The sequence below is a fragment of the Tasmannia lanceolata genome, unplaced genomic scaffold (genome assembly GCF_043159265.1).
Source record: "Tasmannia lanceolata isolate RefF3 unplaced genomic scaffold, GAP_Taslan_0.1 ptg000003l, whole genome shotgun sequence".
In the NCBI taxonomy this organism is placed as follows: domain Eukaryota; kingdom Viridiplantae; phylum Streptophyta; class Magnoliopsida; order Canellales; family Winteraceae; genus Tasmannia; species Tasmannia lanceolata.
This window is the reverse complement of record NW_027518680.1, coordinates 177583-200907: the sequence shown is the minus strand read 5'-3', so window position 1 is coordinate 200907 and position 23325 is coordinate 177583. Positions and strand designations below refer to the sequence as shown.

General features: G+C 37.1%; 1 protein-coding gene across 2 annotated transcripts; it reads left to right on the top strand.

The window, feature by feature from the left end:
- The first annotated feature begins 207 nt into the window (after nt 1–207).
- LOC143859608 (Ran BP2/NZF zinc finger-like superfamily protein) lies at nt 208–3223 on the top strand. Of its 2 annotated transcripts, none has more exons than XM_077370270.1 (4): nt 208–364; nt 929–1312; nt 2635–2745; nt 2829–3223. In XM_077370270.1, the coding sequence occupies exons 2-3, from the start codon at nt 942–944 to the stop codon at nt 2711–2713; spliced, it is 450 nt and encodes a 149-aa protein (XP_077226385.1). In that variant the 5' UTR covers nt 208–364; nt 929–941; the 3' UTR covers nt 2714–2745; nt 2829–3223. The 2 variants fall into 2 exon arrangements, with proteins under 2 accessions (XP_077226385.1, XP_077226389.1); XM_077370274.1 differs by lacking the exon at nt 208–364 and adding an exon at nt 392–538.
- The last annotated feature ends 20102 nt before the right edge of the window (nt 3224–23325 follow it).

Below are 23325 nucleotides of genomic sequence, written 5' to 3'. Positions count from 1 at the left end.
GCTATTTCAAAAAAAAAAGGTATATATCATTAACCCTCTCTACATGTTCCAAAAGAAGTGTTATTGCTTTTTATTTTTATCTTTTTTTTTTAATCTTTGGAATCCTTATGAAATTTCCTTTTCATTATTCCTTGTTTTAGATTTTTGTGCCCTTACTGTTCAAAGGAGAGCGGGTGAAGAACACGAAAAAGAACATCCATTGCCCTCAACAAGCAATCCCATTCTCGATTCTTGAGGCCGAAGCAAGTATAAAAGGCAACCCAACCCACACACCAAAATCACACACGTCTTCTACAACCATATCTTCCTCTTACTTACCCTTCTCTCCATTTCTTGCTTCCCTAGCTACATTTCCTTAATTAAGGTATGCTCCTTAGCAATCCCTACTTCTTTGTTTCCTTCAAGCTACTTCCCATGGGCCATTAATCTCTAGGCTAGAAATTTGTTTTTCTGGTGACGCACCCCTGCTTGTGACTGCCATAAAACAAGTTCAAGCACTACAGTGGTTGTTCTTTGTTGTTACTTTTTCCTACTTCAAGTAACTTCCAGTGAACCAGCTTCTTATCAACTTTCTATTATCATATTTTGTTTTTTACATTTGGTCTTCCTCCTCTTTCTTCATTTTGGGTCCAGTGTGTGTCTACCATGATTGGGATATGATGTTTTGTTTCATCTGGGTCATCCTTTGATCTTTAGCTTTGTGATTATTGCCTTAGCCCAAATATCTTGTTAATGAAGTACTAGTCTTGAAGAGAGAGAGAGAGAGAGAGAGAGAGAGAGAGAGAGAGATTAACCCAAATTCAACGACCTTACTTGAATTTGGGTGAATCTTGCTAGTATGTTTAAAGAAGAAAAATAAAAAAAGGAAGTTGTATATTAATTGTAAAGAGGAGAGTCTGTAACATAGTACTTTCTTTTGAAATTTCAGGGTGAGAGAGAAGATGAACAGGCCAGGAGATTGGACTTGCAGGTCATGCCAGTACTTGAACTTCAGCAGGAGGGACTCATGCCAACGTTGCGGCGATCCAAGGTCCGCTGAGACCCGCGAATTTGGGAGCTTCGGCGGAAGGAGTACCGGGTCCATATTCCCATTTAGTGGGTCGGACGTCCGGCCTGGTGATTGGTATTGCTCGGCAGGTAACTGTGGGGCCCACAACTTCGCAAGCCGATCAAGCTGCTTCAAGTGTGGTGCATTCAAGGATGAGTCGTCGGCTGGTAGCTTTGATGGAGATGCACCTCGATCGAGAGGCGGTTTTGGCGGTAGTGGGGGTGCCCGCTCCGGATGGAAATCCGGTGACTGGATTTGCACCAGGTAATTCTCATTTTCTGTTTTTTTCTTCATTTATTCTATTCTATTCTCGAATCAGAAGAGAGGGATCTCATAAGAGGAATATACAAACTGTGCATGCTTATATATATAAAGTATATTAGGCCACGCTTGGATACCTCATGTTTTTGTATTTGGATTTGGATTTGAGGATTGGATACAAAATACATCAATCACCCTCATGCTCATGTTGTACAAGAGAGTGATGCAGGGGGGACGTCTTGTTGTTGTTGCAGCAAGGTCGAGGAGCAGTGAGGGTGAAGATAATAGTCACAAATACAGATTTCCAAATCATGTCTCGCAAAAAAGATTTGAAAATCAGATTTATTTTTTCTTCACTGTTGTAGCTGATTTGGAAATCGAAGGATCCAATCTAGTTCCAAATCTCAACTACAAATGTGAGAAATCCAAATCTAAATCTTGTGGTATCCAAACGTGGCCTTACTGAATTTATTTTGCATGGCAGTATCCTACTAATTTTTTTTTTGTTTTTGAAAATGGCAGTATCATACTGATTAATTTTTAGTTTTACCAATGTTTATGGACAAAAGATACTGGGATATTGCGAATGGTAATGTAAACTTATTGTTTTCTGTTTACTCCTTTTGGTTTGGTAATTATTTTACTGTTTTAGTAGTTCTTTTATTTCTTATATGGCTTTTCTTTTCATCTTTTATTTTCTTTATTATTTCTAGTTGGGTTTTGCTGAAGAGATTAATCTTTTTTGAATATTTTTAAAGCAAAGATGAAAACAAGAAATACATACAGAGACACTTCATGTGTGGACACATTAAATATACTCATGAGTACTGCCTAAAATACCGTGCATGATACTTAATGTTCACATATTGCCTACACGCACTTCTCTATCTCTGTGCGCCCATGACTATTGTTTTAAGAGTTTTATATTTCCACCCAATTGTTTGATATTATGCCTTGATTTTAAGCTCTTCTCATTGGGAGTTACAATTCCCAAAAGCTACCAATAGTAAATCCAAGAAAATTACGGAAAAAAAAAGAAAAAACAGAGGAGGGGACAATATTTAGAGAAATTATATGGTGCCTTTCCCTGAAGTCCCATGTGGGTGGTACAATAAAAGTACCACCCTTGATGTTTGATCCAACAGTAACTCACTTTAAAAAGTGAGCCGCTGTTGGATCAAACATGTACCGCCTTTTAAGTGAGCTGTTGTTGGATCAAACATCAGGGGGATGGCAGTACCGCCCGCACGGGACTTGAAGATCTGGCACCATATAAAAACTCCAATATTTAATTGTGAGAGCTTATATTCCTGCATGTTCCATAGGTCGGGCTGCAACGAGCACAACTTTGCAAGCAGGATGGAATGCTACAGATGCAATGCACCTAGGGACTCTCGAAATTAATCTTCATGTTCACCATATATCACCATTTTTGGGTAACTTTCTATATTCTATAATGACGTGTTTCTATAATGTATTCATGTTTAGATTCTAATAAGATTCATGGCTTCCATTTCAGGCATTGCAGTCTGCTGAGAAAGCCAAAGGGACAAAATCATATAATATCTCATGTTATTTACTTCTTTTGCTACAGTCGTTCGTTTTTGTTTTTTTGTTGTCCTTTTTGGTGCTAGGGAATTCTTTGACCATGCATGGTTGAAGACCCATCTTCCACATAGGTTTCTTTTCCTCAGCATTCTGTTCAGTTTGACAGTTTTACCACCATTCTCCCCTCTCCCTCCCTCTTGTCAACTAGCATAGCTATGTAGTGGTGATCCAGATGTTCTTAATCTACTTTCAAGTGTCTTGTATGTGGAGAAGGGCTTGTCGCTTATAGAAAAATGCAGTGTATCCTTAGCAAAAGCTTATGAAAGACCCTTCTCTTCACTATTAATAGTAATATATTTTGCTTTATCTTGAGCTTCAAAAGATGTTGCATAAATCTCTCTTTCTTTCTCTGATGGGATTTGTTCTAACATCCATAATTCACAATGTCTTTTGTGTGTGGCCCAGGGAATGTTTGACAATGCCTTTTATGTTAAAAATGTCAAGCAAAGTTGCACACTTCTCCAAAGCACTTAAAAAGAACCAGCTCATGGGCCACCATTAGACCTTTGGATTCAACCAATGCAATATAAATAATAGATCTAAGATTCAAGGAATATCTATGAGTAGCTTTTACTTGAAAAGGGAACTGGGAGAAATTAATAATGACTCCCCTAAGCATCAAATCCCTAACAGAGAACCCATTATAAAGATAAGAATTGATGGGTTGATTGAAAAGTATGTGACGCAATTTTCGTTCCAAAGTCGAGTGAAATTCATAATTTTTCCAGTTTTTCTTTTATTTCTGTTTTTTTTTTTTGGGTGGTTAAGCAAGGATTCTGAGGGTTCATCAAATGCCTTCTTAGGGTGTTTGAAGCTAAGATGAAAATATCATTTCTCGGTTTGTAAGACCATGAGGCCCTTGTATAGAATCATGAAGAATGAAAAGGAAAAAAATTAATTAAAGAGCTATGCAGAAAACTCATAACACACGCGGCTAAGTGCACTCAAATAGTTGCTTACACATGCAACCTCAGCATTGGTTTTTGGAACCGTAATTTCTCATTGCTTGGGATGGTGTCAACTAGCTAGTTCTCCACCCTTTTCTGTGAAGCTGGATGTAACCAACACCCACTAGATTTATATTTTCATGTTAAGGGTTCCACACGAAAGCGAAGATCCCACATTGGAAAAGTGAAAGAGATGAGGATAGGCTTATAAGGGCTTGGGCACCCTCCCCTTAACAGCTAGCTTTTAAGGGTCAGTTCCACCCGGGTCATAACATATAGAATTACAACATTTACAAAGTGGTCAGGGTTTTACTTTTTAACTGGTTTTGGACTTAGTCTGTTCACATAATCTTAAATGAATAGGGCCTAAGAGTAGGGCCATATATGGAAGGTGATCCTGCTTTTATCATTAATGTTCTAAATGTTGGTTGGAATTTTAGGGATTTCGGATTATATGGATTATACCTTTGAATTTATTGAGAGTATTGTAATATGTAGAATTTGATAATAGTGCAACAATATATATCTGTTGAAATAAAGAAACAATAGAGAGTGACTTATCAATGAGTTGAGGCATGAATCTTAATTCGTTGTCCTTGAGACAAGTATCGCCCCCACATATTACGAGTCGCGGTGCTGATTGGGTACTCTAGCATGTGTTTCCAGGATTCAATAACTCCGCTCTACGGGTGTGCACTCACACTACTCGAATGCCTAGCGAATACGCTGAGAAAAACGACCAGAAAACTTTGCAGGAATAAACAGAAACAGAAAGAGAAAACCCATAGAAGAAGGCACTGTATCCATTTGGATACCTCTTTGTTTCCAAAATGTCTCTTAAATAGACACTCAACAGACACACCTTTTATTAATGGATGCGATTAGGAAAGATTTTAGAACGTTTCCTAACGGGCGCACTTAAGATGCGGTTATCAAAAATGAAATAATGATAAAAAGAAAATTCAAATAAATAATAAAATAAAAAGAAAAATTTTACACACAAACACGCGTGCCATGACTTGACCCGGCACAACTCGGCGCGCTCCGTAAAGGTTTTCCGTCAAATTCCATGCTTTTTTCTCTAGGTATACCCAACCTTTAGAGATCCAACTCCAATATGCATGCCCCATTTCATCTTCTCATACTTCCAATGTGGGACTAAAAGTCTCCACCAAACTCAAGAATAATGGAGGGATATTCAAATTTGGGCTTTAAAAACCATAGAAGCTCAAAAGTGCACAAGGGAACCAAAAAATAACAAAGAAGCAAAAAGACAAAATAGGGCATATATTATAATTTTGAATTATAATAAGACTTTCTCCTTTATCCAAAGGAACAGTCAACACTAAATGATAAAGCTGCCTATGGATGGAAGTTAGAAATTTAGTATTAAGTAATACATATCATGGAGTTGTTTAATGTTAATGTCCGTTTTTTTTGTTTTACTCTGCACTTAGTTTAACCCACATTATTTTCATCAAAATGGGTTATTCCAAGGCTTCTATTCTTCTAACAATATAATTGTAATGTTACTCAAGACATTCACAACAACATTGGCATTGGATTCTGTATCCATTGAATTAGCCTTTTCAAGGCTTCCTCATTGACCTCATGGCTATCTTATATCCATATCTTAATGGTCAAAAAGCATTGCTACATTCAATAGTGGTTCCTCATTCACTACCTTAGCTTTATCAAGATTCTGGTATTCCTTTAAGCTGGCTTTATGTTACTTCAATTGCTTTGTTAATGTTAGTCAAGTACCTCATTCAAGTGAAGTAACTCTATAGGTGTAGGATTGGCGTATGGGGTCCAGTCCCTTGGACATGATGTCCTAATAGTTATTGCATATGTAAAGAAAGAAAGAAAAAAGGAAAGGAAAAAAGTGAAGTACTTTTTAATTACTGATATTTTCCATTTGCACTACCAATGTCGCTTGATGGAATCTGATGACAGGAAGATCAAATCAAGGTTCATTTTGGCTTTCTATTTTTATGGGAAGGAATCAATATATATCTTGAGATAGAATTTACTGCCTAAGTAGGGTATAAGCTCTGCTTGGATTGATCTATTGAGAAGATTTGATTTGGCTGCTGTTACTCATTGTGGTTCGTGGTTGTTGTTGTTATTGTGTTGTGCAACCATTATATCGGAGCTGCAAGCTCGTGATAGCCTTTCACAATTAAACTCAAGCCCAAATCTTATAGTAGATTAGCAAAGCTCGGAAGTCTTTAAGAATTTGAATGAGGAGGTGTGTTCGGCAACTATTCTTTTACCGGATTTTCCTCATTTTTAGGGGTGGAGAATGACAAAAGCCAAAAAAATCTCAAAAATCATGTTCGGCTGCATGACCTGCTAAGGTCCGTTTCAAAATTTTCTGCTACTTTTTCGACTAAAAAATAGGATTCCTCGAAGCGATAAATAATCGTTTCTAAAATTTCTCATCACTCCGTTTCTGCCCGATTCTTTAGGCGAGAATGAGAAGTGTTGCTGAAATCTCGAGTAGAAAGCTGGGAGAATTCTGTATATGTACTAGTAGTGGCCTAGAAAACTCCACTATAATATTGGAGAGTAAATGTTCTACACAATGGAAAACCCGGACCTACTTTCCTCCTTGGGCATCATGCTAGCACTACTTTTTGAAATGAAAAAACTAATAAATAGAAATCCTTTAGCCTTTATCGTTGAATACACACACACACACACACACACACTAGTGGGACAACCCGTACGTGCATCGAAAAACTTGGCTAGAGAATGGTTGACAACAGCATGAAATTCCCTAACCCGTAACCTTAACTTAGCAGAAGAGAAATGGAAAAGAAAAGCACAACACATCAGCATCCTGAACAAAAACCATAGAAATTTTAAAGATCTTAAACCCTAACCTGAACTTAGCAGAAGAGAAATGGAAAAGAAAAAAACCACATGATCCAAAAACCCCCTAATTCACATTTATTTATTTTTGAGGAACTCAAAAGTCGCATAGACTGGAAAAAATGTTCAGACTAGAAAAAGACATAAAAAAGATTGCCACCTTCGGCCATTTTATAAAAAAAGATTACCACCTTCAAACCTTGTTAAAAATAGAAAAATTATGACAATTAAAAAAGAACTGAGGAAGAAGAAATACTTACTCAAGAGAAGTCGATTCCGATAGAATTATCTCAAAAAGTTGGAGATTCCAAGAATGATTAACCATCATAGTCGTGTTCATGTCCTTTTCTCCTAAAATGTCAATACGAACGATTAGATGTAAATTAATGAAAAAGTTGTCCAGAAATTTTAAACATGGTTAGAAAATGCATAATCGTGTCTGGCCCTATAACCTTCATTTATTACAAAAAAAAAAAGGAGTAAAAAAATAATCTAAGAATGATGATACAAATTGTTCCTAAACATCATTTTCCCTTTTTAACTATCCCAATATACATACATGTATCATCATCAACACATGAATCATACTTTCATAGAATTTTTCTTCCTAACATGAGAGTTGATGCCAAGAAGAGTTTCCAATGATTTGGCTTTCTTGTTACTCACTCTGCCTGCTTCCTTCAATAACTCAGCCAACCTTCTCTTCTGAATGTTTACATCAGAATTCAGTTCCCATGATTTTGCTCAATCATCCCAACGACATTGTCCAAGATATTGATTAAATCATCTAGTCTGCACGGAATTATGGAGATTAATCTATGCAAGAAAGAATCAAGAAACGGGAAAACAATGAGATAGGTATAAATTTGTTTGGAATATACTCATCACAACGGAGAGATACACTAAAGAAAACTTAGAACTCTATTATGAAATATGGGAAGTTCAAATTGCAATACCTTGGAGAAAGTGCTTCCATTCATGTAAATGAAAATAAACCCATAGCAGAGAATATTTAACATCCATTAAAAGCAAAAGAATAATAATCCCTAGTAGGAAAAAGTGTTTCAATTCTTGTAAAAGAAAATAAGTTTTAGTAGGAAACTTGAGAGTACATGTTGTTTCGAATTGCTCAAACTCATTCACATCACACATGCTGAACAGAGTACTTGTGGTTTCTTTTTAAAACTAAAGCAACATGCTTGTAAAAACTGAAACAGCATGCAACATCGGGGAAACACAATTTTGCAGTTTTCATGCAAAAAGCCCGACCCATATTGTTAACATCAGATTCTAGTGTTTGGATTAAGTAGTCTTGAAGAAAAGTGAAGTTTCTTTTAGATTAAGTATCTTAATCAAGATTGTGACAACTATAAACCGAATAATGTAAAAACATTAAACTCCATCTAAGCATGTGAATTGCTATATAATATCCGTATGAATTGAAAATTTTAATGGAAGAGTATAAAATTATATAAATAGACCGAAATTATGTCTCACGTGAATTGCTTGGATGCACAATTTGAGAACTGACCCACTGGAAAAAGGGAAATGGGATCATTTGAGAAAGAAGAAGATAGAAGGGTATTGAAAGCATCTAGAGAAGAACACAAAGATGCGACCTTATAAACCCAGAATCCTTGTGCCCGGTGCAAAGACATAGGTGAGTGAGCTCGTGGTTTAGAGAGAGAGAGAGAGAGAGAGAGAGAGAGAGAGAGAGGGAAAGAGTGTGAAGAATATGTAGAGAGGTGGAATAGATAACGAATTCAAAGCAGTATGATGCCAAGAAAACGTGGAGGGTGGGATATTGAAAAGCAGTTTCAATGTGTGATAGTAAGAAAACTTGGAGGCTTGAAATACTAAAAAGTAATAGGAAATTATGTAAGGAAGAAACAAAATTGAGTAAATGGTAAACGGAAATGATAGGAAGTGGAAGAGTTATAAGTAGAAATGTTTTATTCATTGCTTAATTCTCAATGAATTAAATGGAAATGGACGTTTTGAGTAATTATCAAATTAAATGGAAATGTTGCCACACAAAAACAGAAATATGAGCTTTAAATAGAGGCATAAGAAACGTCACCTTTGGATTTATAAGTAGAAATGGTTTTTTTTTATCTTTAAATTCTAAATGCCACGTGTGAAATTATGTGCCACGTACGTAGACTTGAGGGAGGAAGGGGAGGGCCGCCGGCCGGAGGAACACGCGTTAACTCCAGAAACATTAAAACCTAACGATTTCTGTTAAAATGAGGTGTATTCTTCTTTCAAGGGGGTGAATTTATCACTTCCCTAAAAGAATCGCTAAAACTATTTGAGAAAAGGTAAATTAAATGAGTGATAAAACGATATATATATATATATATATATATATTAATTGAAATAAAGCAAACCATAAAAGGAAAAAAAAAAAACAAACGAATATTGACAAAGGCCTGACCCCAAACCCACCAACAAACTTGTAGAAACCAAAATCATAGATAAGAAACCTCCAAATAGAAAATCCAAAAATCCAAATGAAGAGAAGAAATATAATCCAATTAAAAAATCCTCATCAAAACATCGACGTGGAGATAAAGGCAAATAAGCATCAAGACTTTGAAATTCAATATAGCCAGCAAGAAAGCAAGATTGTTAAAACACCCAAATATTTGTTCTTTGGGAAAATGACCAAATAGAAGGGGTTTCTACTGACTATGACATTTGAAGAGGGGTGTTTTGTAAATCACCAATCAAGAGTGCATATGACTAAAATGGCCTTGATTCTCTCTCTCTCTCTCTCTCTCTCTCTCTCCCTATCAAATCACCTTTTTGAAATGATTACATTTAGAATACAAATCCCAAAACCCACCTTTTTCTCTCTTCTTCTTCTTCCTCCCACCTACGCACGTATGAAAAATCCGAAAACCTCCATTTTTGAAACCCAAAAACCTCCATTGTTAGATGCCAAAAGCTCCATTCTATTGCTGAAAACCTCATTTTTAGATGTCAAAGCCTCCCTAACCCTTCATTGCATTGGAAAACGCCTCCATTTACAACAACTATTGCAAAAAAACGTTATTAGATTTCGAAATCGCAAAAATCTTCATTAGAAACCATCATTCCATTGCACAAAGCCTCCATTCAATTGAAAGGTGTGTATTTCTAGCCCTCCCTTCTCTTTCAATTATAAGACATGTTTATAAACTTGAATGAAAGTTTTCCATGTTAAACTACTGTTTTCCACTTTATAATCATTGTTATTTTACTATAAACCACTAATTTCTTAAGTTAAACTACTATTTCACTACGATAAACCACTATTGAAGTGGGTGTTTATAAGTGGTTTATATAGCTTCTTTGGTTAAGAATCCTCAGTAGTGGTTTATAATCATAAGTAGTGGTTTATTAAGGCTTACCAGTGGTTTAGAGTTTTTATAATTGGTTTATAAGGATTAACAATGGTTTAAAGTGTTTATAAGTGATTTATACAGGGTGAGCAGTAGTTTATAGTGTTTATAAGTGGTTTATACAGGCTTATCAGTGGTTTAGAGTGTTTACAACTGGTTTATATATGGTAAACAGTGGTTTATATAAGCCTATCAGTGATTTAGAGTGTTTATAAGTGGTTTATATAGGCTTATCAGTGGTTTAGAGTGTTTACAACTCGTTTATATAGGGTAAACAGTGGTTTATCTAAGACTTTAGAGTGTTTATAAGTGGTTAATATTGGCTTATTAGTGGTTTAGAGTGTTTATACATGGTTTATACAGGGTAAGAAGTAGTTTATAGTCTTTATAAGTGGTTTATATAGGCTTATCAGTGGTTTAGAGTGTTTACAACTGGTTTATATAGGGTAAACAGTGGTTTATATAAGCGTATCAGTGATTTAGAGTGTTTATAAGTGGTTTATATAGGTTTATCAGTGGTTTAGAGTGTTTATACATGGTTTATACAGGGTAAGAAGTAGTTTATAGTATTTATAAGTGGTTTATATAGGCTTATCAATGGTTTATATAGGCTTATCAGTGGTTTAGAGTGTTTACAAGTGGTTTATATAGGGTAAACAGTGGTTTATCTAAGCCTATAAGTGGTTTAGAGTGTTTACAAGTGGTTTATATAGGCTTATCAGTGGTTTATAGGTTTATACATGGTTTATACAGGGTAAACAATGGTTTAGAGTGTTCATAAGTATTTTATAAGCCTGACAGTGGTTTAGAGGATTTATAAGTGTATAATATATGGTAAACAATGGTTTAGAGTGTTTATAAGTTGTTTATATAAGCCTAACAGTGGTTTAGATTGTTTATAACTGGTTTATATAGGCTTAACAGTGGTTTAGAGTGTTTATAAGTTGTTTATACAGTATAAGCAGTGGTTTATATAGGGGTAAGCAGTAGTTTAGAGTATTTACAAGTGGTTTATATAGGGTAAACAGTTGTTTAGAGTGTTTATAAGTTGTTTATACAGTTTAAGCACTGGGTTAGAGTGTTTATAAGTGGTTCATGTAAGCCTAGCAGCGGTTTAGAGTGTTTATAAGTTGTTTATATAAGCCTAACAGTGGTTTATAGTGTTTATAAGTGGTTTATATAGGCTTAACAGTGGTTTAGAGTGTTTATAAGTTGTTTATACAGTGTAAACAATGATTTATAGTGTTTGTAAGTGGTTTATATAGGGGTAAGTAGTGGTTTAGAGTTTTTACAAGTGGTTCATATAGAGTAAACAGTGGTTTAGCGTGTTTATAAGTTGTTTATACAGTGTGAGCAATGGTTTATATAGGGGTAAGCAGTGATTTAGAGTATTTACAAGTGGTTTATATAGGGTAAACAGTTGTTTAGAGTGTTTATAAGTTGTTTATACAGTGTAAGCAGTGGTTTAGAGTGTTTATAAATAGTTCATGTAAGCCTAACAGCAGTTCAGAGTGTTTATAAGTGGTTTATATAGGGTAAGCAGTGGTTTGGAGTATTTACAAGTGGTTTATATAGGGTAAACAATGGTTTAGAGTGTTTATAAGTGTTTTATATAAGCCTATGAGTGGTTTAGTGTATTTACAAGTGTTTAATATAGGGTAATCAGGGGCTTAAAGTGTTTATAAGTGGTTTATATAAGCCTATCAGTGGTTTAGAGTGTTTATAAGTGGTTTATATAGACTTAGCAGTGGTTTTAGAGTGTTTATAAGTTGTTTATTTAGGATTACCAATGGTTTAAACAACTGAGAGGGAGAGACTACCAACCTGTGAGAGGAGGTTCATTCAGAATCAGAGGATACCGGAGAGAGGTACACGAACCTGCGGGGCATTATGACCCTCTAATGGACGGTTGGGATCATCCCATGAGAGAGAAAGGGGCATTGTGGCCCTCTAATGGAAGGTTGGGATCATCCCATGAGAGAGAGGGGACATTGTGGCCCTTTAATGGACGGTTGGGATCATCCCATGAGAGAGAGAGGGGGGCATTGGGGCCCTCTAATGGACGGTTGGGATCATCCCATGAGAGAGAGAGGGGCATTGTGGCCCTCTAATGGAAGGTTGGGATCATCCCATGAGAGAGAGGGGGGCATTGTGGCCCTTTAATGAACGGTTGGGATCATCCCATGAGAGAGAGAGGGGGCATTGGGGCCCTCTAATGGACGGTTGGGATCATCCCACTAGAGAGAGAGGGGGCATTGTGGCCCTCTAATGGACTGTTGGGATCATCCCATGAGAGAGAAAGAGAGAGGAATTGTGGTCCTCTAATTGATGGTTGGTATCATCCCATGAGAGAGAGAGAGAGAGGTGACGGTATTTTAAAAATGAGGGTATTTTTGTCCTAAACCCTTGCAAACCAGTCACCATCACTCTAGATTGGTTATTTCCAAGTCTCCCCTCTTCAAATGTCATAGTCAGTAGAAAGCCCTTTCATTTGGTCATTTTCCCTTGTTCTTTTAAGTGGTGTTTTTCCTGAGAAAGAATCAAATACTTTAAAGAACCAAACAAAATACACACAAAAATAGTAAAAGTAAAGTTTTTATTGAACATCAGCTTAAACAGAGGGAAAAGATTGGAACATGAAATCCAACATTCTGAAAAATAACACTGCATATTTTCGCACAAAAAACAAATGACTAAGATCCTACAGAGAAGAAAGTCTAATTTACTTGGCACATGATAGATTTATCTTTGGTCACTACCTCACTTTAGCCTACATCCTAATCAACCATAAAAAAGTACTAATTGGGCAAACGGTTGTTAAAGATGTGTAAGGTTCTCTTATGTAAGAGCACAAAACTCATAACAATAAAGCGGATCACAGTGAAGCTTCCCTTCATGGATGAAAATAGTCCTTTGGAATACCACGTATGCCACAATTTAGTATTACAGATAGGATAATTAGTCACAAATCTTAATGAAAAATTATGGCAACTAATCATACGGAAAATCTTAGCAATGGTTTACAAAAAAAGATGAAAGGAAGAAAAAGAAACAAAGAGACTATAATCAGGGAATGTTGAATCCTGTAGGCTAAAAATTGCAACATGAGAGAAGAAAAGAACTGAAAAAACACCTGAACATAAAATGAAAAGACGCGAAAATGCAATACGATTCATGATTAGTAGCAAAATTCATTTAGAAGGGATAATGAGAAGACTCATTTCTTCTATTATTCCAATTTGTGAGAAGAATTTCAAGTTGTCAGAGTTTTTGTAGGAAAAATAGTACATAAATGGGAAATAAAATGTAAAAGCTTTCTAAAATTTCCCATTTCCAACAGTCAGCCAGGAATTTCAATTAGATCCATATTTTCAAATAAAATAATTTGGAGAATTGGAACCCAAATTACCTTCCCATTAAAAGCGGTTATAAAAAGCTGCCTCTGCATCCTCCCATGAACCGAAAAATATAAACCCATATGCTGTGAATGAAAGGGGAAGAAAACCCAAACAACTTTGGATCAAAATTAATTCTCAAAAAGTAAAACAAACAGGGCCTAAATGAATGACAGGAGAAACCTCCAAACAAAACTGAGATGCAAAAGTTAACCATTTGTGAGTAATTAGTCAAATTAAAATTAAAATTTCTAGCAAGGAAATAGCTCAAAGGAAAAACAAAAAAACAAAACCTATCATGCCAGTTGCTAGGAGTCCAAGGCATTTCCTTGAATCGACCTGCATCAAAAACAAAAAAAGAAAGGGAAAAAATTTCATATGAAAAACAAAAAAGTTACAAAGAATACTTATCTTTATACAGCATTAAAGGAAATAATAAAACAAACACCCACTTTAAGAATACATGCTGTTACATGTTCAAAATTTTGTTACGATCAGAAAATTTCTTACATGACAAATTTACATGCTCTAATATATGAATTGCACACACCAACAATTGAGAATAAAATGAATCCTAATAAAATATAGAAAAGAAAAAGAAGAACAATATAATTTGGTATGGGTAGAAATGTGAAGAGATATTACACCGTAAGCATTTCGTCACCCTTCTTCTTTCCGGACACTGCCTTCCATGCCCTTGGATTGCACCTTGGGTTTTTGAGCTTTTGCTAATCATGAAAAGTAAAAATAATGCTGCACAAAACCCACATCCAATCCAAATCAAAAGGTTAGAAAATCAATTCCTTAAAAACAGAATAAAGATTAGATCCTCCCTAAAAACCCATTAAAAATATCACAATTTTCCCTAAAATATAATGTCTCAGATATAATGGTTAAAAACAATAAACTTATGCATATTAATTGCAGAAAAGTACAATTGGTAAAGGAGGTGGAGATAAAGATGTAGAAGAAAACCCAAATCAAAGGTTTTGCATAGGAGAAGACCGTTTCTTGGGTTGGACACCGCAATACGGTATTTCTCATCGGGGATGTTGATGTCATTGCAAAGAGAAAGAAAACCGGTAGAAACGAAAAGAAAAAAAAAGATCCAACCATGGTGTTAGCAAAATTAAAAAAAAAAATTAAGGACTGAACGTATGAAAACATGAGGCAAATTTATCATTCAGTTGTCGGAAACCTTGTCATATCAATTTATCACACTTCGAAGGGTTCGATACCCACCAATACTAACATGGAATATTCAAGAAGCCCTCTTGTGACCACTGCAATTTCTTCCAGTGGGGGGACAATACAAATTTATTTTGTGATAAGAAGCGTCGTTTTAGAGGTGAATTAGAAACATTGGAGAATTAGCCGAAAGATGATTGGAGAGAATTAGAAAGGAATCGTCGTGAAGATATTAATTGCTGATTTTAAGGGATTCTAAGCACGTTAATTGCTATTAAGTGTCGCACATATTTTTCACGCTTCTATTATATATTCAGAGATTGAAGGGAGACAGGTGAGCGATTTTAGAGAGAGATTGGAACAAATTAAATACGGGGAGAGAGATTTAGGAGGGATAGTGGAAATATTTCCTACTATGAGTAGAGTGGAGAGAAAAAGAGAGAGAGAGATTTTAGGAATATCTTTCCTCGTTTAATGGTTGATTTTAGGAGAGTCATTTTAGGGATATGAGTTTTAATTGTCGACTTTTTAGAAATACAATTTACATTGCGTTTTTCTAAAGAGGGTGCCACGTTGGATTGAAGGCTGGATGGGGGAGCTGTCCACGTTGGCGTGAAGAGTGAAACTCCCATCTTGCTATATTATAATAGATATATCTAGAGAGAGAGAGAGAAGGGTTTCTGCGCTCGAGCGCAGAAACAGGGATGGGCCACATTGGGGGGGATCCAAAGCATTCATTTGATGGGCCCTTTCATGTATAGGGTATCCACAAAAAATTAGCTCCATTGGATCACCATATGGTGTCTATTTGTGGGGTGAAAATGGGCACCCTATCCATGTCAGGGCCTATCAAATGAATGGTTTGGATCACCCTAAAAATGTGGGTCCACCGTGTTTCTAGCCGTCACCTCATATAAGCTTATATGAGGGGCCACTCATACTCACTTTTCCCATATATATGACTAGTGGGAAAAATGAAAAAAAGGCATTCGAAACCTTTCACACGGAAAAATAGTCTTCTCAAGACATTGAGGTTTTGCGTAGCCATAAGCGCGAAGAACATGTCAGCATTGATCACTATCGAACACCGACGTAAACCTTCTGTAAGAACCGGTAAAATAGATATATATATATATATATATAAATATAAAAATGGCCTCATAGGTGGGTAATCATCGGCCATTACTCATTTTCCCCAAGTTAATCGGGCATGAGGACATCTGGCATAATGGGGCGTACACGATTCGAACCCAAGTCTAAGCTAAGATTGAACGGCTTCCTACCACTAAGCCACCACCCCAGATGTCAACAAAAACGGAATAAATATATATATATGTTAAAATTTCCAATAGTCACTATTCACAATTACTATTCACAATAGTCACTATGCAAGATTACTATGCAGAAATAGTAACTATGCAAGATTACTATGCAGAAATACTATGCAAGTTCACTATTGAGATACACTATTTAAAAGTATTATTCACAGTAGGACCCACCGAGTACTATTTACAAACGGGTCCCACCATCAGTAGGTCCCACATCAGCGGGCCCCACACCCGCAGGCCCCACATCAGCGGGCCCCACACAAGTAGGTCCCACACAAGCGGGTCCCACATCAGCGGGTCCTACCAACAGTAGGTCCCACAACAAGTAAGTCCCACACAATAATTCAAGTTACTATTCAAGCAAATAAACTAATAATATAATAATTCAAGTTACTATTCATGCAAATAAAATAATAAATAAAATAATAATATAATAATTCAGGTTAAGGCTATAAATAGAGGCTCGCAGACGAGGAGAAGGAAAAAAAAAAGAGAAAGAGAGAGGAAGAGAAGAAGAAGAAAAAGGAAAAAGAAATCTGAGAGAGGAGAAGGAAAAGGAAATCTGAGAGAGAAGAAGGAAAAGGAAATCAGAGAGAAGAAGGAAAAGGAAATCTGAGAGAGGAGAAGGAAAAGGAAATCTGAGAGAGGAGAAGGTAAGTCTGTCAATAGTTATTTATTTACACAGTGAAATATCGGTGATATGGTTGGTTCTACCACCTATGGATAAAGCGTGCATATGAGGCGATAACTCGCTATCGATTATGCAAACTTTATCATCATATTTGAACGGTGAAATGCTCGCATAGTAACCGTAAAGTAAACTGTAAGCAAAGAAAGGCGAACTGCTGAGCATAGTAGCCAAAGAATGGTGGCCCACATGAATAGTAACATGCGGGGCCCACATGAATAGTAACATGCGGGGCCCACATGAATGAGTAACATGCGGGGCCCACATAAATAGTAACATGCGGGGCCCACATGAATAGTAATATGCGGGGCCCACATGAATAGTAAGATGCGGGGCCCACATAAATAGTGCATACTGGACAGAAAGGACATGAAGTTGATAAAACTTAGAATTATTTACAGGTTAATCATTCCTATTCTTGTTGGGACTTTTCGGTTACTATCTTCACTCAGAAATTAAAAAGGCAGGTGACAGCTAGACCTTGTCTTGTAATGGTATTCAATATAATTGTCTATGCAATGTAGCTCTGCTTATAAATTGCCTGATAAATACCTGCTTAGTGAATTTATACTCGCTTGCCTGGAATCAAATGAATTGAAATGAATGCAGGAAGAAAGGCAAAAGTAAGTAATTGCATACATGTTGCATACATGGGGGAGAGTGAAGGGGAACATAAGGGTGTGGTGGAATCATCCTGGGACCTAAGGTCCAAAGGCCAACGCGAGAAGCGTGTACTGCCTTTCGTTGGCAAACCAACCAAAAAAAGGGAAAGTATCCCCGAGGGATAGTATCCCCGGCTCGGCAAATGCGAGACCGTAATCCAAGTCCATAACGTCACTACCTTCAGACAGGGGTAGTGGGTAGCCGTGCGGCAAGGACACCGGCAGAAAAAAATAAAAGAAAATGAAAAAGTCAGAAAAGAACTGACAGAAAAATAAATGGGGGAAAAGCCGGATGTACCTGGGGAATGTGCTGTCTCATAATTGTTGCATGCATAGCATACATTGAAATTATTGTCATTGCCATGGGCATTGTAATCTTTATTATATTGCTTCTAGACATTATTGAAAATGTGGATTATATTGTATGCACTGTTTATATTGTCTCTTTTACTCTGCTCGGTCTTTGGATGACCCTGCTTTGACGTTGATTCCTCCACCACAGGGGTTGAGGCATTAGATGGCGGAGCATTTGCAAATGAAGGAACCATGGGATAAGGGACTGTGTGATCAGAGAGTTTGTTCCTGAGTTTTTACATTTTGACGCCTTGCGTCATTTACCATGTCTATCAATACTTTGTTATGATAAGACATCTTTCAGTTGTAATAAGATTCTATCGTGGTTGATGCTTGTATAAAAAAAAAAATAGTTACATGATTTTTGCTTTCTTTTGCTCGTAGCGACTCGTCGGAAATCGGGTCGTTACAGTTTTGGTATCAAAGCCCGGGTTTACGGAAACCCTGGTGCTTGTGGGTTGTGTCGTTAAGTAGGGTTAGATAGCTAATAGGTGACATATGATGTGTCACATTTCAAGGGTAAACTGGAAAAAAAAAAAAATTGATAGTGGTCCACCATCAAAGAACTTGTGCCCCCACTGTGGAAGGATTCACGTTGGGCAATGCTGGAGAAGAAGGGATTGCCCTAAGGCACCAGCCTTCATCCAAAACCGCCCACCTCCGCCACAATATCAACCGGTGCAAACAATCAGCAGAACCAGGGAAGAAGAAATCAGTACCGCCCTCTGACCCAAGATAAGAACGCACAGCCAGGAACTGAAAAGCGTTTCTTCGCCCTAATCAACGAGGTACAGGATGGGGCAACAGAAGGTCAGAAAACTTATTTATAAATTATGGATTATGGGAAACAAGGGAATTCATAGGAGTAAAATGTCTGCCTAGAATAGAAGATTAGTAGTATTTAAGAGGCAGTGCAGATTATGATGGATTTCACAAGACGTTGAATTCTAATCAAAATTAAGATTTACAAAGTAAAGGAGATGATCTTAAATTATCATGTGTCGAGATTCTGATTATCAAGATATCTAGGTTATGGGCGTAGGAATTTCGGGGACGAAATTTTTTTTTTAGGGGGGTAGAATGTAAGAACCGGTAAAATAGATATATATATATATATATATAAATATAAAAATGGCCTCATAGGTGGGTAATCATCGGCCATTACTCATTTTCCCCAAGTTAATCGGGCATGAGGACATCTGGCATAATGGGGCGTACACGATTCGAACCCAAGTCTAAGCTAAGATTGAACGGCTTCCTACCACTAAGCCACCACCCCAGATGTCAACAAAAACGGAATAAATATATATATATATGTTAAAATTTCCAATAGTCACTATTCACAATTACTATTCACAATAGTCACTATGCAAGATTACTATGCAGAAATAGTAACTATGCAAGATTACTATGCAGAAATACTATGCAAGTTCACTATTGAGATACACTATTTAAAAGTATTATTCACAGTAGGACCCACCGAGTACTATTTACAAACGGGTCCCACCATCAGTAGGTCCCACATCAGCGGGCCCCACACCCGCAGGCCCCACATCAGCGGGCCCCACACAAGTAGGTCCCACACAAGCGGGTCCCACATCAGCGGGTCCTACCAACAGTAGGTCCCACAACAAGTAAGTCCCACACAATAATTCAAGTTACTATTCAAGCAAATAAACTAATAATATAATAATTCAAGTTACTATTCATGCAAATAAAATAATAAATAAAATAATAATATAATAATTCAGGTTAAGGCTATAAATAGAGGCTCGCAGACGAGGAGAAGGAAAAAAAAAAGAGAAAGAGAGAGGAAGAGAAGAAGAAGAAAAAGGAAAAAGAAATCTGAGAGAGGAGAAGGAAAAGGAAATCTGAGAGAGAAGAAGGAAAAGGAAATCAGAGAGAAGAAGGAAAAGGAAATCTGAGAGAGGAGAAGGAAAAGGAAATCTGAGAGAGGAGAAGGTAAGTCTGTCAATAGTTATTTATTTACACAGTGAAATATCGGTGATATGGTTGGTTCTACCACCTATGGATAAAGCGTGCATATGAGGCGATAACTCGCTATCGATTATGCAAACTTTATCATCATATTTGAACGGTGAAATGCTCGCATAGTAACCGTAAAGTAAACTGTAAGCAAAGAAAGGCGAACTGCTGAGCATAGTAGCCAAAGAATGGTGGCCCACATGAATAGTAACATGCGGGGCCCACATGAATGAGTAACATGCGGGGCCCACATAAATAGTAACATGCGGGGCCCACATGAATAGTAATATGCGGGGCCCACATGAATAGTAAGATGCGGGGCCCACATAAATAGTGCATACTGGACAGAAAGGACATGAAGTTGATAAAACTTAGAATTATTTACAGGTTAATCATTCCTATTCTTGTTGGGACTTTTCGGTTACTATCTTCACTCAGAAATTAAAAAGGCAGGTGACAGCTAGACCTTGTCTTGTAATGGTATTCAATATAATTGTCTATGCAATGTAGCTCTGCTTATAAATTGCCTGATAAATACCTGCTTAGTGAATTTATACTCGCTTGCCTGGAATCAAATGAATTGAAATGAATGCAGGAAGAAAGGCAAAGGTAAGTAATTGCATACATGTTGCATACATGGGGGAGAGTGAAGGGGAACATAAGGGTGTGGTGGAATCATCCTGGGACCTAAGGTCCAAAGGCCAACGCGAGAAGCGTGTACTGCCTTTCGTTGGCAAACCAACCAAAAAAAGGGAAAGTATCCCCGAGGGATAGTATCCCCGGCTCGGCAAATGCGAGACCGTAATCCAAGTCCATAACGTCACTACCTTCAGACAGGGGTAGTGGGTAGCCGTGCGGCAAGGACACCGGCAGAAAAAAATAAAAGAAAATGAAAAAGTCAGAAAAGAACTGACAGAAAAATAAATGGGGGAAAAGCCGGATGTACCTGGGGAATGTGCTGTCTCATAATTGTTGCATGCATAGCATACATTGAAATTATTGTCATTGCCATGGGCATTGTAATCTTTATTATATTGCTTCTAGACATTATTGAAAATGTGGATTATATTGTATGCACTGTTTATATTGTCTCTTTTACTCTGCTCGGTCTTTGGATGACCCTGCTTTGACGTTGATTCCTCCACCACAGGGGTTGAGGCATTAGATGGCGGAGCATTTGCAAATGAAGGAACCATGGGATAAGGGACTGTGTGATCAGAGAGTTTGTTCCTGAGTTTTTACATTTTGACGCCTTGCGTCATTTACCATGTCTATCAATACTTTGTTATGATAAGACATCTTTCAGTTGTAATAAGATTCTATCGTGGTTGATGCTTGTATAAAAAAAAAAATAGTTACATGATTTTTGCTTTCTTTTGCTCGTAGCGACTCGTCGGAAATCGGGTCGTTACACCTTCAAACCCACGGAGATCAAATACGGAGAAATAGGAAATTTTCTTTTCTTTTTTTTTTGATTTCACAAACAAAGTGAAATCATGTAGACTTTTTCAGTATATACTAGGCAACACTATATGAGCTTTTTCGAGCCCTATTGGGGTTGCTGATTCCAATGAGATGGAGATGAGGGCGGTGCACAAAGGAATAAAAATGTTGGAGCAAGTTTGTTTAGATAAACTTATATCGGGGGGGGCGAGTCCTTAAATGTGATAATGTGGTTATAGGGTAGTGTTGGAGAAAAGTGGTGGAGATATGTAGAATAGAGATGCTTCAAGGCGTGTAGTCGCTTTTCTTCAAACGATATTCGTCCCCACCAGTAGTGTGCAAAGGGGACCATGAACTCGTCTCCAAGATACAATGAAGCCCGGTTCCTAACCAAATGTTTGATGACGTTCTACACTAAAAGGCAACAAATGTGAATCACCTTTGAATTTTTCAAATATGATACCTGAGAATCATAATCTTTATAAGGAACAGCTTCTACGACGATAGATAGGAGTTGGGCTCCTGGTTCGAAACTGAAATCTTTTACCAACTTGTGGGGGCCTACCTAACTCTATGGCGAACAATGGGTGCCATTGCTTGTTGGAGCTTTCGAAACTAAGCTAAAATGCTTGAGTAAATAGTCAATTAAATGCTTTCAATGAAAGTTCGTTTGTTCCTAAGCTTGAGAGCCAGGTGAGTTAGTTATTTCAAAAAGACAGTAAACAACAATGTTGTAGGGAATTTAACAGAGTGTAAGAGAAAGCTTGAGAGCCAGGTGAGTTAGTTATTTCAAAAAGACAGTAACAACAATGTTGTAGGGAATTTAACAGAGTGTAGACTGTAGGAGAGTGAGATAAAGTACGTGGAGTGCAAAGTGCGTCGTTAGCGCCCTACTGCCCACGCCACGCGTGCAGATGTTGCGCCCGCGGTTCCTCACATGGCTAAAACTCATTGTGCAACAAAGCAAGAGAGTGAAGTGGGTAAATTTTTATATACCCATCTCCACTCTTCTCCAATTCCAATGTGGGACTATCTTTCCCACCACATTTCTACTCTCTTTACAAAAAGTTTAGAAAACCCATTTACAAAACTATATTTTGACCAAAAAAATCATGATTTTGACAATCAAAATCTCTAACAGGTAGATAATCTCCTCCTTGGAGGTTTGCTCGATGGATTGATGAAATCTCTGACCGTGTGGAGGGTTCCACTATTTCATACCATCATATAAGGAAATTGGAAAATTCGGAGGCAGGTATACTAGTCAGGGATGGTTGCTTGAGGTCGGATTTGGAAGTGTTCAATTTCTTCCTCCTTGATGTACATTCTTGTTGTGGTTTTCTTCTTCTCTCTTGTATTGTTTTGATCACATCTTGATCGTTGCTGGGCGTCTTTTCTTCATTAATAAATTCTTTGCCATTAAAAAACAAGGTGTAAAATCATTTAACAACCTTTGCACATAGTTTTAATTATAATTTTATAGTTTTTCCATTCCCACTCTAAATAAAACTCTTCACATCTAACTGGAATCTAAATATATAGTTCTCAATACTCCAAATAAAATTCAACATATATAATTAGACTCTAACTACCCAACCCTTACACTGAAAATGAGGAACCTTCCCCAACTTGTCCTAAACTTTAAAGTCCCTAAAATCCCAACTCACAGAATTAGCAAAATCCTGAGATGGCTTAGGGGTTTTTCTTGGCATTTGGGTGCCACATTGGCAGAACTCCTTGTTTGGTTGCCAATATAGCATTGAAATCCACTGAGACTCCAAGGAGTGTCTCTTGGTTAATCATTGCATGTCTATTGATGTCCCTCCCTATAATATCCAATCCCAAAACCACAAAAAAGGTTTGTTTGGATTTCCTGAGAATGATGCTCTCTCTCTCTCTCTCTCTCTCTCTCTCTCTCATGGCACCCCCTACCACAACTCTATGACATTGACAACCAAACACTACTCACTACTAGTGTAATTACGACTACCACTCTTTTAATTTGCACTAGAGGGGGTTGTCCCAAGTAAAAAAAAAGGTGAATATATCACTTCCCTTGTTATATTTCCAGGAATTAAAAATATTACTTTTGAGAACTTACTAGTCAATAGAAGCCTTTTAACCAATTGAATGGAAGTTATTGAATTTTGATTA